The sequence below is a fragment of the Periplaneta americana genome, chromosome 9 (genome assembly GCF_040183065.1).
Source record: "Periplaneta americana isolate PAMFEO1 chromosome 9, P.americana_PAMFEO1_priV1, whole genome shotgun sequence".
NCBI classification, from domain to species: domain Eukaryota; kingdom Metazoa; phylum Arthropoda; class Insecta; order Blattodea; family Blattidae; genus Periplaneta; species Periplaneta americana.
In genome coordinates this window covers 172507344-172523723 of record NC_091125.1, presented here as the reverse complement: position 1 = coordinate 172523723, position 16380 = coordinate 172507344, and the positions used below count along the sequence as shown (strand labels likewise).

At 38.3% G+C, this 16380-nt stretch overlaps 1 protein-coding gene across 1 annotated transcript in view; it reads left to right on the top strand.

The window, feature by feature from the left end:
- Positions 1–2241: 2241 nt before the first annotated feature.
- Positions 2242–16380, top strand: part of LOC138706744 (uncharacterized) — a 736334-nt gene continuing 722195 nt past the window's right edge. The window contains exon 1 of the mRNA XM_069836385.1: positions 2242–4273. Within this exon, the coding sequence (XP_069692486.1) occupies positions 2310–4273 (1964 nt within the window). The 5' untranslated portion in view covers positions 2242–2309. The remainder of the gene's footprint in view (positions 4274–16380) is intronic.

Below are 16380 nucleotides of genomic sequence, written 5' to 3'. Positions count from 1 at the left end.
CTTTTGCAGAAACGAAACCTCCTTTTGAATTCAAACCGACCCATGATGTTTCGCAATAACGCTTTCGGGCGGAAATTTCGTGCATTTCAATAACTTCCTTGGCCAGTTCTTTATAAACATTATTAATTTTTTAGGTTAAAACTGACATAAGTCAGGGGTTCCCTTGACTTGATAAAGTTCAACTTATTTCAGAACATAAGCTGCACTTGAGTCGCTATGAATTGCAATGAGTTCAACTTCATGAAGTCAGACTTTGCAAAGTAAAGCTTATAAAATGAGCACGACTTATAATAAGTACGACTTATTTGGACCGAAATCTGCAATTGAGAAGAGATTTAAGTTCGACTTATATATAAGTATGACTTATCTCGACTATCAATACCGGCCTTAGAGCCTATACCTACAGTGGCTCCCATTAATATTCGGTTTGACTGGCATGTAAGGTTAAAATAAATACACTAATTATTTTCAAAAAATTTAATGAAAATAAAAATGTGCACTATAATAAAAGCAAAAGTATACTCTCTGTTAAATCACATAGATTTACAACAAAATGAAAAAAAATCTCCTCTGTTAAATAAATAAAAATTAGAAACATTATTACATTATTCTGATAGAACATAGTTCAATACTCCTTTTGCCTCAAAACAGCCCTCAAACGCCTTGGCCTGCTCCTGGATAACTTCGTAGTGAATTGGGGACTAATTTTCCTCCATTCTTCCGTTAATCTCCGTTTCAGTTCTGTCTTGGAAGTGATAGGAGTTTGTCTGATCTTGCGATTAAGTTCCTCCCATAAATTCTCAATCGGATTTAAATCCGATGATTGTGCTGGGGTTCGGATTACCTTTGGACAGTTGTATAGAAGCCATAAACGCACTTTTTCAGCTGTGTGTTTAGGATCATTGTCCTGATAGTACTTGAAACTATCTTTAATCCCTAGACTCTCTCCACTTCGTTTTAAATTGTTTCTCATAATGTCCAAATACACATGCTGATCCATCCTTTTCTCTATAAAAACAAGTTCACCAAATCCACCTGCAGACATACAACCCCATACCATGACGTTGCCCCCACCATGTTTCACTGTTGGCAACAGATTCTTTTTTCGAGTTCTTCATTTTTCTTATACCACACGTACTGTTGTCCATCCGACCCGAAGACGTTAAATTTGCTTTCATCAGCAAACATCACAACGTCCCACCAGTTTTCCTCTTTGTGGACATGTTCCCTTGCGAACTGAAGCCGCATCCTTTTATTTATTTCATTTATGTAAGGTTTTGTCCTACATACTCTCCCATTAAACCACTCTTTCCTCAAATCTCTTCGAATTATTTCGGCACCTACCTGCTTGCTAAACTCCTCAAGAACACATGCTGCAAGTTTCGTTGCATTTAGTCGAAGATTTTCTTTTATTTACTTCAGGATGGAATGGTCTTCTCGTTCAGTTAATTTTTTTGGCTGCCCTTTCTGTGGTATGGACTCGATTCTGCCTTCGTTTCTGTCTCTTCCCACTATATCCCAACTGTATTCTTATTCATACTAATATTTTGGCTGTTTTTGTGTATTTTAGCCCCTCTTCGTCATGATAGATCACAAAAGTTGTGTTGTTTCCTTTGCGACCCATTTGACGACCTGTAGACTAATCCAACCTCGCCAGGGTTGTGCACAACTTGTAGACAGAATGATTGTACGTTCGCTACTGAACACTACAATGATGTCAACGGAAAACGTGCATTAGATTGAAAGCAAAGAAATCAAAACCGAATATTAAAGAGAGTGAACTTTGATGGTACTTGCCGATTATTTGTTATTACATCGTGAATATTAAACTTTCGATGTAAATTATTTAACGTTATGTACAAAGTGTTTCAATAATGTATTTGCAAGGAAATGCAGGTTCGCTTGAACACAGAACAAAACAACAATAGCAAAATACTGTAAAATCAATCACGAACCGAATATTTATGGGAGCCTCTGTATATATAAGTATGACTTATCTCGACTATGAATACTGGCCTTAGAGTCTATACCTATATAGTTATTATAACGACAAGTACGAACGTGATACTTTTCGACGTGAAGTTACATTATAGCAGAAATGTTAAAAACAATCACAAACTCGAGTGCCTACTTTACGTGTAAAAAAAAAAGCCTGGGGGCCAAACAGGTCGACGTATGAGGGCGCTATCACCGCGTGACTAATACACAAAGATAACAGTTTCCGTGTTCTTCCTCTGTTTCAGGGTCGAACCGACTAGAGACCATGGCCTGATACCTGCTGCCATCTGTTGACCGCATGACAAAGTGCTATGGCGGCAACACCCAACATCGGCGCAACAATGTACCAGCCTGGGGGCGGGGAACCCGCAGGGGGGTGCAGGGGGCGCCCCTTGTCAACAATACAACTGCTGACCCCGGATAAAGACGGCGGGGAAGACGAGGAAGAGGCGGACGACGAGAAACGCAAGACGAAAAGAAACAGCGAATCACTCGTCGGTAGGTTCAGCTTCTGCCAGAACGACAACGGGATCGAGAACGGGGCGTTCGAACTGGGGTCGCCTGTAACGCCGCTGCCACCGCCCACTAGCGACGCTGACGTAGTGAACAATAGACAGTCGAGAGTGTCTTACCACGAATTGAGGCTTTCTAATGGAAATGTAACGTTAGAAAATCATAGAAACCCGTCACCGATAGAAATTCAGAACGATAACCACGAGCAGGAGTACCAACATTCCGAAAACACGAACCACAAACCAATAAATGAAAGCACAAACGGAAATATACCGCAAACTGAAGCAGAAACAGTTACCAAGACAACGGGAGATGAAACAAATGACGACTGTATAGCTAATAACGAACCTGGCGATATAAACAGTAACAGACCGCAAGAAGGAGAGGTTGAGGTAGTTAGGAGGATAAGGGAGGTTCCCGGAGGAGGTGAGAGGTTCAACAGACTTGGCAGATCAAGTTGGCTGCTTGACGGAAATGTGAAGAAGAGGGACGACGCGGTGTGGAGGCGGAGGAAGACAGACCCGTCAGGGGAGTTTTGTCCTGGCAACAATTACTCCTACCACCGGGACTACCAGGAGGCCTTGTCTTCGTTGCTATGGGAACCGTACGAGTGCAGGCAGCAGCAGCAATCGACTTTCAGTGGCGGCAACATCATAGACGACGCAGACGTGTCTATGTGGCTGTATCCTAGGATCCTGCGAGGACCTAAGGACTCGAGCGCCGTCACTTGCCCTCCGTCGTCGTCGTCCTCGACGTCGTCCATGTCGTCTACTTCGTCGTCGGCCGTCATAGGCGCGACAGCAATGGCCGGCGAAGGACACATGTGGAAGAGGACGGATAAGGACCCGTCGAACTCGTCCTTAAGGGCGCTGATTCTTCCTAGCAGTAGCAGCAAGGACTCGGAGGAGCTGGCAACTCAGCCGCGGTGTAACAATGATGTTGGCGGCGACCCAGATCAGGCGGTGAGTGACCTGCGAGCGGGGAGCTGCGGTCCGCCAGGGGCGCTGGTGTCTGCGGAGGAAGGCCGCTGCGAGTTGTGTTGCGGCCAGTTGGAAGCGGGCAGCGGGCCCGGTGAGGACGGCGGCATGCTACCCTGTGCGACCAGTGCTAGTGTGGTGACCACCTCCAGTAGTGTTAGTGTCGTCAGTTGTTATCGTGCAGTGCCGATCGTAGTGTCATCAGTGCCCACGATTCCGTGCCTGAACAATGTGTCCAACGTGCAAGTCGTGTCACCCCCGGCAGGGGACTCCACAAGGGGGCCCTCTGGCAGGACATTCACGTCCACAGAGGCGCAGACCGACGACATAGGGGTGGTGGGGGATGCAGTCACCACAACTTCACCCTCCCGGACTAACAACAGGGAGCAGCGGCGCAGGGAGAGACGCGAGCGACGACACCAGCGTCGAAACCTGCATCATAACAGCCTGAACGAGCCCTTGTGGCAGACGCAAGTGGTGGAGCAGCCCCCTCTGGGGCCCGGGTGTGCGGTGGGCGACAGGTTGCCAGATATACTCAACTCGCACCTCCCGCCCCCCTATTCAACCCTCCCGCTGGGGTTGCCTCCCCCCGGGCACGTGGTGCATCCCCACCTACATCACCCACCCCCGCCACCGCCCGTGCCGCCCCCCGTGCCGGTGCCACCACCTGTTACTGTGCCGGTGGCTGCGGCCCCCGCTGGATCGCCGCCTCCGCCGCCCCCGCCGCACCACCACCATGGAGGAATGAGATTTCCGTTCCAGATCACCCCCGGAGGCAGAAGAAGGTAGGACGCATGTGTTTACATTTCATGACGTGAAATCCCCCTGTGTTAATACGTGTGGAAAGTTGATACTGTTTACGATCGAAAGCGTCGTTGAATAAAATGTTTCTGAAATCGTGTTCCGCGCTTCGTTTTGCTACGAAAAGCTACAGAAAGTGTGTCAACAACCACGTAGTGTCGGTAAAAGTACAAAAAAATTAGCTGAAAACAGTTGACATCTCCCAGTTTCGTCGTAAACGTGAATATTGAATCTGATTTGTGTTTCTTTATTTCACGATGAAATGAAACTTTTTAGAGACGGCGTGACTTCACAAGTATATCTGGAATTTAATAGTAATATACGTTACAAGAGCGGTATGTTGACGTTTTCATGGTCGAGGAAAAGACTGAAAAAGCGAAACGTAGTTGAGCTTTTTTTAATTTCCGAGAACATGAAAACAAACATACCGCTCGTGTATCGTACATTATTTTGTGCGAAGATCGTTTATTACATACCTGAAAGACGAATTTCTAATTAGTTGCAATGAAATCTCCATCTTGGTTTCTGTTTAATGACGGCAACTTCGGAAAACCAAAATATCTTTCTTCAACATTGTTGCTATAAAATGTGTTCTGTGTTTACTATACTCCAGCAGGCCGTGATATACGTCTGTCTTTTTTTCCCCCCCCAGTCTATAAATGCGAACTTAAAACAAACGGTAAGGTTATGTAATGATTTATTTTTCATTTTAATATTTTAACAATATTATTTATATAACATATTGCAGTAATAACATCGGCATGTGGAATCTTGTTGATTTTTTCACGGCTTCCTTAATGTTACTTGTATCAGGAATGCAATAAGTTTCGTGGAGTAGTAGACTTTACTTAATTTTTGCAAATATTTAAAAACAATAATTAACAGTGCAATTTAGGTGAAATTGCAGTGGTAAGTTTCCAATTTATAATTATTACTATGTTAAACGTCTCTAAAAATAATATGTTAAAAGCCTAAAGCAGTAAAATGAATGTCGCGCTTAAGCGGTAAGAAGAGGGAAATTGTTATGTGTGTTACGTTGGGAATACTGAATGTGGTATTTCACACTTACCGCGTATTGGTTCTGTGCGGAAAACAAGCAAATACGCACGATCTCGCACAAAAATAGTTTTGCATTTATTCACACAATCTCTAACATCCATAATCATGTCGCAATTAAAATATGCCAAGTTTGATTATATCAGTACGTCGTTTACTATCGTGGAGTTTCTGTTTCTATTGTGTGTTAAAGACAGCTTGTGTTCATGTAACTGATTCAGATTTTTGCTTCAATGCCTATGATTAAGGTGGTGATCAAATGAAACCGTACATTTACAATCCGGTATTTGTCTTTGTGACTGAGGAAAACCATGAAAAACTCAAGTCAGATTGACCAAGCACAAAGTTTGAACCAAGGACCTCCCGAATGCGAGTCTCAAATTACCAAGTCTCCTCCCTCCATAAAACAAGTGAAGCAAGTTTTCGTAAGGTCGAGAATAAGTGACAGATTAGGTTAGGTTCGTTCAGGTACGACTTGCATATACTTTTTTGGTAGATATGTTCACAAATAAATTTACCCTGTACCGGAAAAAAGGAGTTCTTTTTCGCGTAGTAGAACATAATGGTGGTACCACTGCGTTACGTGAAGATTTCGTGTGAAAATATCTGAGAAAATTTTCGGTTGGGTAAATAAGAAACGATTGACCAACCACAGAGTTTGAACCAAGGACCTCCCGAATGCGAGTCCCAAATTACCGAGTCACCTCGCTCGATAAAACAAGTGAAGCAAGTTTTCGTAAGGTCGAAAATAAGTGACAGATTAGGTTAGGTTCGTTCAGGTACAACTTGCATGTACTTTTTTGGTAGATATGTTCACAAATAAATTTACCCTGGACCGAAAAAAAAAATGAGTTCTTTTCCGTGAAGTACAACATAATGGTGGTACCACTGCGTTACGTGAAGATTTCGTGTGAAAATATCTGAGAAAATTTTCGGTTGGGTAAATAAGAAACGATTGACCAACCACAGAGTTTGAACCAAGGACCTCCCGAATGCGAGACTCAAATTACCGAACCACCTCGCTCGATAAAAACAAGTGAAGCAAGTTTTCGTAAGGTCGAAAATAAGTGACAGATTAGGTTAGGTTCGTTCAGGTACGACTTGCATGTACTTTTTTGGTAGATATGTTCACAAATAAATTTACCTTGGACCGAAAAAGAAAATGAGTTCTTTTCCGTGAAGTACAACATAATGGTGGTACCACTGCGTTACGTGAAGATTTCGTGTGAAAATATCTGAGAAAATTTTCGGTTGGGTAAATAAGAAACGATTGACCAACCACAGAGTTTGAACCAAGGACCTCCCGAATGCGAGACTCAAATTACCGAACCACCTCGCTCGATAAAAACAAGTGAAGCAAGTTTTCGTAAGGTCGAAAATAAGTGACAGATTAGGTTAGGTTCGTTCAGGTACGACTTGCATGTACTTTTTTGGTAGATATGTTCACAAATAAATTTACCCTGGACCGAAAAAAAAAAAAGAGTTCTTTTCCGTGAAGTACAACATAATGGTGGTACCACTGCGTTACGTGAAGATTTCGTGTGAAAATATCTGAGAAAATTTTCGGTTGGGTAAATAAGAAACGATTGACCAACCACAGAGTTTGAACCAAGGACCTCCCGAATACGAGTCTCAAATTACCGAATTGCCTCGCTCGATAAAAACAAGCGAAACAAGTTTTCGTAGGGTCGAGAATAAGTGACAGATTAGGTTAGGTTCGTTCAGGTACGACTTGCATATACTTTTTTGGTAGATATGTTCACAAATAAATTTACCCTGGACAGAAAAAAATGGAGTTATTTTCCGCGTAGTACAACATAATGGTGGTATCACTGCGGTACGTGAAGGTTTCGTGTGAAAATGTCTGAGAAAATTTTCGGTTGGGTATATAAGAAACGAAGGTATTTGGGTTGGGTTGGATGGATTTGTAGGTTTCACAGTGTGTCCTTAAAGCAGTGTTCTGCAATTTTGAGGTTATTTTCAATTATTCAAATACCAGCTATAACGGCTCGGGGGATCATCGTGCTAACCACACCATACCTCCAGTCTGGTTGGATGATCGTCCACCTCTGCTTCGGTATGTGGGCTTCAGGCCAGCAGCCGGCTGGTCGGTCTAGGCCCTTCACGGGCTGTAGCGCCACGGATTATTATTCAATTATTCAAGTCAGATTTTCCCTCCCTTATGTGGTTCCTACAGAGACCGAAAATTCACCATATGGTTATTCCTTTATTGGTCGAAAACAGAATCGAACCATAGTAAGCAGTGCATAGTGGATCAGTCGAATTTGTCTTTACGTAAAAGTAAAGCGGACAGATTAAATGTGATACAACCATGATGAAGTACACGAGATGTGTTTTTTCGAAATAGCAACCACGGTCGAAGCCAGGACTTCTATTGATGTACCCGGTGTAATTCAGGTCTTCTAGTTCCCGACAGCGTTAATATAAAATTTCTGGTTTCTGATGTTTTAATACGAAAAGTAGGCCTATACAATAACACTGGTGATTATATGAACAACCTTATTATTGTCCGTAAACAAAAACGTTAGAAAAATATGACCCGCATTGAAATAATGTTTCTATGTTATCATCTGAAACGTCACCTGTAAACTTACAACACTTAAGTAATAAAAAATCTTACTGTATCAGGCCTACGTCGAAACATCTGAAAACGCGTACAACAAACGTATTTCCCTAAATAATTCGCTGTTTTCTAAATACCCGGTTCATACAGCGCACATTTTTCTTCACATGTTTTATTAAGATCTTATACACCGTGTGTTTTTCTGGGTATATTACGTAGAGGCTTACTATTGCCATAAGAAACCTATGTATAAAAACAATGAAGAAATAACTTTATCAGTGGGCCTTGTATAAAAAAATTAGCAGGCTTTGACAATTTGTGAAACAAGAGAACATCATTTGTTATGGTTACCAAGTTAAAATCTGATGTTCTCTTGTTTTACAAACTGTCAAAGCCTGCTAATTTCTATACAAGGCCCACTGATTCATTTATTTCTTCATTGTTTTTATACATAGATTTCTTATCGCAATGTTAAATTTCAATACATTAAAGGCCTGTAACATTTTAAATAGAAGATTGTGCTTGTTTACTGACTATAGCGCGTGTTGAAAACTACTTCCTTATTGCACTCAAGTATCCACAAGGTGAATCGGAAAGAGGTGCCGATATGTTAGGTACGTCATCACTGAAAGAAGAATAAGTGATTGTTATGCAAGTGACACATACTTTCGTATTATGCAATAATTTGGTTTCTTTACAATGTTTCGGATGATGTTACTGTTTTTAATTTATTTTGTGCGAGATCGTGCGTATTTGCTTGTTTTCCGCACAGAACCAATACGCGGTAAATGTGAAATACCACATTCAGTATTCCCAACGTAACACACATAACAATTTCCCTCTTCTTACCGCTTAAGCGCGACATTCATTTTACTGCTTTAGGCTTTTAACATATTATTTTTACAGACGTTTAACGTAGTAATAATTATAAATTGGAAACTTACCACTGCAATTTCACCTAAATTGCACTGTTAATTATTGTTTTTAAATATTTGCAAAAATTAAGTAAAGTCTACTACTCCACGAAACTTATTGCATTCCTGATACAAGTAACATTAAGGAAGCCGTGAAAAAATCAACAAGATTCCACATGCCGATGTTATTACTGCAATATGTTATATAAATAATATTGTTAAAATATTAAAATGAAAAATAAATCATTACATAACCTTACCGTTTGTTTTAAGTTCGCATTTGTAGAGTGGGGGGGGGGGGGGAAGACAGACGTATATCACGGCCTGCTGGAGTATAGTAAACACAGAAAACATTTTAGAGCAACAATGTTGAAGATAGATATTTTGGTTTTCCGAAGTTGCCGTCATTAAACAGAAACCAAGATGGAGATTTCATTGCAACTAATTACAAATTCCTCTTTCAGGTATGTAATAAACGATCTTCGCACAAAATAATGTACGATACACGAGCGGTATGTTTGTTTTCATGTTCTCGGAAATTAAAAAAGCTCAACTACGTTTCGCTTTTTCAATCTTTTTCTCGACCATGAAAACGTCAGTATACCGCTCTTGTAACGTATATTACTATTTTTTTAAACTGCCGTCCAGAAGACAGACCTTTACATAAATTAAATCTATAATAATAATAATAATAATAATAATAATAATAATAATAATAATAATAATAAATCTGTAGCCGAAATTTTCCTGGTAATTTTAGCTTTTCCAAAAATAATTGTTCCTAACATGTATAATTAACCATCCTGGAACCGAAAATAGCTTTTTTGAAATTTTTGTTTGTATGTCTGTCTGTCTGTCTGCCTGTCTGTCTGTCTGTCTGGATGTTTGTTACCTTTTCACGCGATAATGGCTGAACCGATTTATATGAAAATTGGAATATAAATTAAGTTCGTTGTAACTTAGATTTTAGGCTATATGACATTCAAAATACTTTATTTGAAAGGTGGGTTATAAGGGGGCTTGAATTAAATAAATCGAAATATCTCGCTTATTATTGATTTTCATGAAAAATATTATATAACAAAAGTTTCTTTACAATGATTTCCATTAAATTTTATTTTATACAAAATTTTGATAGGACTGATATTTAATGAGATAAATGAGTTTTAAAATTAAGATAACAACGCCATCTAAGGCGCTGTAATGAATTAAAAAACAAATGACTTCGTCTATAAGGGACCTTGGACAACAACAATCGAAAGCTATTAAACATAGCCTACAGATAATGTTTCTGTGTTTGTATGAAGTAATATCAGAAGCTAAATTAACCGATTTGTATAATTAATTATTAATTCACCATTGGAAAGTGTAGTTTCTCTAGATGGACATATTGCTATAATGTTATTACAGTAACTTCTGAGTGAATTGAGGACAGGTAAGATTAAAATAGCTTCTTATGCACAGAAAACTTGATAGGCTATTCTGTATATTCATTTCCTGTATTTCTTAAAATAATGTTTATGAACACATTCATTTTCATCTCAGAGAATTAACGATTGGTGTTAACATGTATAATTATTCATCCTGAGACCGAAAATCACTTTTTGAAATTTTTGATTGTATGTCTGTCTGTCTGTCTGGATGTTTGTTACCTTTTCACGCGATAATGGCTGAACGGATTTCGATGAAAATTGGAATGTAAATTAAGTTCGTTTTAACTTAGATTTTAGGCTATATGGCTTTCAAAATACTTTATTTAAAAGGGGGGTTATAAGGGGGCCTGAATTAAATAAACCAAAATATCTCGCTTATTATTTATTTTTTGTAAAATGTTACACAACAAAAGTTTCTTTAAAAATAAATTCCGATACGTTTCATTCCAAGCAAAATTTTGATGGGACCAAATTGCACCAAAAACGGATGTTCCCTGAACCAATGATCATATTTTAGTTATTTGCATGTAATAACAATTAAGGAACATGTTAAAGGAATTATCATTGTACTAAATGAGTGATCTCTGGAGCAAAATGAAGCATTTTAATTATTTAAATATAATTTAAATTAAGTGACATATTAAACGATTTACCCTTCTATCAAACACGAATGTTCCCTGGACCAGATGTGCTATTTTAATTATATAATTACTTTATATTTATTTCTAACAAGTGCAGCGGAGCGCACGGGTACGGGTGGTAATTTAATATGCACCATTTAAAAAGATGAATTTTCGTTTTCTGGGTTGCCCACAAATGAAATCCTCTATACTACCAAACAATACGATATCTGACATATTAACGCCTTGAGTAGATACATATAGGCCTTATATTATAACTTGAAGTATTTGTAGACTCTATTCATTTCTCCATTCTCAAGTTAGTTTTGCACAATAATATCAAATAAGTTCTAAATTAAAATATTTGGGCATGAATATTACTTTTTTTTTTGGTTCGTTTTTAACGATGCTGCATGAACTATTAGGTTATTTGGCGTCGATGAAATTAGTGATAGCGAGATTGTATTTTGTCGGGACTGACAATTCTCCATAGATTACCTGATATTGGCCTTATAGTTTGGAAAAACCTCGGAAAAAATCCAACCAGGTAATCAGCCCACGCAAGAATCGAACCCAGCTGCAGATCATAAATATTACTGATTATGCACGTTTAAGAGCGGAAGTATTTTACCAATTAAATAAGGCCATTACAAATACAGGTCGGTTAAGGGGAGAGGATGGTATTTTTGGTGAAAAATGAGTAAGTTAAAAAAAAAAACGAAATTCTTTAAAATACTCTGATATGTGTGGAATGCATTGCATAACATTTTGTGGGTATTTGTGTCCTTCTCGGATGTTGAGACGTCATTTTTAAACTTCCTGCGTTATGGATTTTTAAATCACTCGCCCACTTTTATTGTTGTTTCCGGTAAATTAAATTTAAAAAAAATGTTTTTCTTTAAAATACCCTTTGATATGTGTGGAATGCATTGCATAACATTTTGTGGGTATTTGTGCCCTTATCGGATGTTGAGACGTCATTTTTAAACTTCCTGAACTATGGATTTTTAAATCACACGCCCGCTTTTATCGGTTTCCAGCAACTTCATTTTTTTTTTTTTTGCTACATTGCCAGACAAAAATGGATATAATTTCTGAACTATTAAAGATACATGCATGAAATTTAGAACACACATTCTTTAGACTATTAGGAAACTTTTCTCTGTAACAGAATTTTGTTAATTGATTTCATTTTAAAAATACGTCCGTTTGTTTGCAAGAACATTGCAAATACATTGCAAAAACTGTTTGAATCTATCTTTAAAAACGGTTTAGATATATCGGTTTTAGTATAATCCTGCATTGGGTATATTTTTTTTTCAAATTTGAGCCCCCAAATATATATATGTATATATTTTTTTTTTCAAAATATTTTTATTTGGTTGAGTTGCCACATCTATGAGCTCTCTACATACAAAAAATTAATATTTTACACCAAATAGGAAAAAAGTGAAAAAAAAAAAATACCATCCTCTCCCCTTATGTGAAAGAGTTTGGAGAAATAAACATTTAAATGTTGTTGAAAAGAGAAAATTTTATTAAAATTAAGTCCGTACAGCGTCAATATTTAAAGGTTTATGCCTTCTATCCAATGTTTACTTTCGTAAATTAAATTAAAACAGAAACTATGTAATTTATTCTTTAATTCCAATAATGTGAACTTTACCTGAATTCTTTAACTGGTCACGGGTTCGTTGATAACTATATTCACTTATTGTAACTCGTACATGTCCTCCAGCGGGTTTCGTGACACAAAACTGTTCACCAGTTACATTTTGAGTAAATGTACCCCTACTCTTTTCTGCCACAGGTCTCCAAAATAGTTATCGTTGTGAATCGGTCACGAAAACAATGCAGACCAATACTGCCACATTAATTCCTCAACCAATGGAAACAGAGATCATTATCCTCAGCAGGGCTTGAACTTGCGATACTTTGGTCCAGAGACAAGTTCGGGAACCACTAGGCAAAGTTCTATAAACATTCTTCACCGAATATATAAAACAATACGTTATTTTCTTTTCTATAGGAAGTAACAGACAAATCTCATTATGCTGTACTAGAGATTGTCTTACGCTATGCACGGCTACACAATGCATTAAAAAAACAAAAACAATTGAAGCTACGTTTCCTGAAACTAAAATTTGCGCAGTCACCACGGAAACGAGAGTGGAAGAGGAAACAATTGAAGGCACAAATGTAGTAAAACTGAGACTCACGAGACTGAGCGGTGGCCATGGCAACGAGGAGCCTTGCAGAGGTTGGGTAATTACGAAAATGCTGGTGATACGAAAACACTCCGAGGAAATGCCGGTGGCTACCATCCATCACTGAACCCGCATCGACACTTAAAACAAGGCCAGATCAATGGTTCCTCATCAAACAGATCGGTGTTCGATTCCCGATGGATCCTACACGCTTGTAATTGACAGAGCGATTGTAGGGTCCTCCACAGCAGCACAAGTGGTAGCGTGTACTCTTACCAAGGTTTGTAGTTGTGTAAACCGATCTGTGTTCGATTTCTGACAGGAAAATAGATGTTAACAGCGTATCTATGACTTCCTTGTTTGTGTACCATTGCCTGCGGCGGTTTGGTTGCCCCTAGCAACCGGATGGCATTCCTTTTTGACTGAACTACGTCCAATTATGATCACTTTTTATAAAATACTGACAAAATGTGGGTGTGTGGGTGAATAAATAAATTTTTCAATTGCCGTTCTCCACGCTGTCCGTCCCACCCTATTCTCGATTTAGTGTGCCTCTATTCTTGCTGTTCTATCATGATTCTCTCCCCCCTCGTGTGGTATTGTTAATTTTCGGCTTTCCTCTTCAAAATTCTTCAGTTCTTTCAGTGGAACGGTGGAATTCGGAGTGAGACAAGTGGCCAATGGCCTTGGAACTCGCATATGCAGTTTTTCTCAGCTCCAAAATTCCTTGTGGACACCTTTTCGCAATTTTTTTTTGTATGTCTGTCTGTTTGTCTGTCTGGATGTTTGTTACCTTTTCACGCGATAACGGCTGAACCGATTTCTATGAAAATTGGAATACAAATTAAATTCGTTGTAACTTAGATTTTAGACTATATGGCATTCAAAATACTTTATTTAAAAGGGGGGTTATAAGGTGGCCTGAATTAAATAAATCGAAATATCTCTCTTATTATTGATTTTCATGAAAAATATTACATAACAAAAGCTTCTTTAAAAGTAATTTCCGATAAGTTTTATTTCTTGAAAAATTTTGATAGGACTGATATTTAATGAGATAAATGAGTTTAAAAATTACAATAACAACGCCATCTAAGACGCTCTATTGAAATAAAAACAAATGACTTCGTCTCTAAGGGGCCTTGGACAACAACAATCGAAAGCTATTAAACATAGCCTAAGAGAATGTTTCTGTGTTTGTATGAAGTAATATCGGAAGGTAATTGTTTAATTATTATTTCACCATTGGAAAGTGTTGTCGTTGTTTTCTAATGCCAGGCATTTGACAATGAAGTCATTTGACCTCTTGCACTCCAATATTTTTCAAAGATATTATCATGACCAGCCACTGAAGCACAGATTTTGAGATGTTCCGAATCCATTTCTTGGTTTGAGTTGCACAATGGGCAGTTAGGGGACTGAAAGTGTAGTTGGAAAGTGTAGTTTCTCTAGATGGACATAATTCTACAATGTTATTACATATAGCAAGTAATATAAAGTTTGCACATTAATACTAAATGATATGTCAATCTTCATTAAACTATGGTTGCATGTAATAACAATTAATTATCCACACCTGTGGAGTAACGGTCAGCGCGTCTGGCCGCGAAACCAGGTGGCCCGGGTTCGAATGTCGGTCGGGGCAAGTTATCTGGTTGAGGTTTTTTCCGGGGTTTTCCCTCAACCCAATACGAGCAAATGCTGGGTAACTTTCGGTGCTGGACCCCGGACTCATTTCACCGGCATTATTACCTTCATATCATTCAGACGCTAAATAACCTAGATGTTGATACAGCGTCGTAAAATAACCCAAGAAAATAAAAAAAAATAATAAAAAAAATAACAATTAAGAAACATGTTAAAGGAATTGTCACTGCACCAAATGATTGCTCTCTGGACCAAAATGACCGCATTTTAATATTTAAATACATTTTAAATTAAGTAACATATTAAACGATTTATCCTTCTAACAAACACGAATGTTCCCTGGATCAAATTATGTAATTATGTAATTACTTTATATTTATTTCTATCAGGTGCAGCGGAGCGCACGGGTACGGCTAGTATAATATAAAACAATTTTTATCTCGGAAAGGAAGCAAAACCGAGAAAAATTGTATAAAACTTTTTTGTTCGAAATATCTCAAAGAACAACCCCTTGAAGTTAATGACATTACTTACGGGACACCCTGTATGCACAGCTTTAGTTAAACATTCCTTTCATTTTTCTGTAGACTACACAAGTCTTGTTTACAAACAAAGGACTCCAGTGTGGTAGTTTGTAAGTCAGTACAAGATGTGTACACAAATTTAAGGTTCCGTGTCTGCTTTCGCCCACAGCCGGAAATGTTAGCAGACCTCTTAATTGACGAAACACCGTTATACTTAAAACGCGGCATATGGCGGGCCATCATTATGTAAGAACACCTGGCCTACAAATTAGGCAAATTTAATAACAATTATTATGCCATTAGCTTTTTAAAAGTATGCCTTCTTTCAGCCTCAGGCAAAACAGCTGCGCAAAATTTATGCATCGATCTGCACAACTTCATCTACAGCATCAGTAAAATGCATCTCAAACCTGGTACAGTGTTTTGTAATGCCTGGATAGATAACCCAGCCATGGGCTTTGGTGTGGCACCCATATGATTGTCGCGAAGGATATTCACTTCTCAGTGTGTTTTCAGTGCGGTCCGCAACTCGTTGTATATAAGGCAGTACGTTTGAAAACAATGCAGTGGTGGACGTGAGTTGTAGTGGACAGTATAACGTAAAGCAAAGATCGCTTTTTTTCACAAGAAGCATGGAGAAATGCGTACTTCACACGATTTTTAAACATGGAGAAATGCACTGTATGTCTTGTCAAAAACAATTCTCAAATATCGAACTATTTAACACAAAGAGACATAACTAGGAATCGTATTATGTTCCAGGACGTACGGAGTTAAGGTTATGTCTTCATAGACTATATTGGCGTGACTCATATTTCGCGCGTGGTACAGGTACTTGCCTCTTGTTTGAGATGTAATTGACATTCTATTCAAGATTAAAAACTAAACCTCAAATACTGTTGAAAATGCATTATAGTGACATTTTCTACAATTTAAATTATTTTTCTTTCATATTTGTTGTCTTTATTTTTACTAATACTTGCAGAGTTAAGGCCATAAGGCCTTCTCTTCCACTCAACAAATATAAAAATACGTAGTAAATATGAATAACATCAATATAGAAAATAATAATAATAATAATAATAATAATAATTACAAATGGTTTT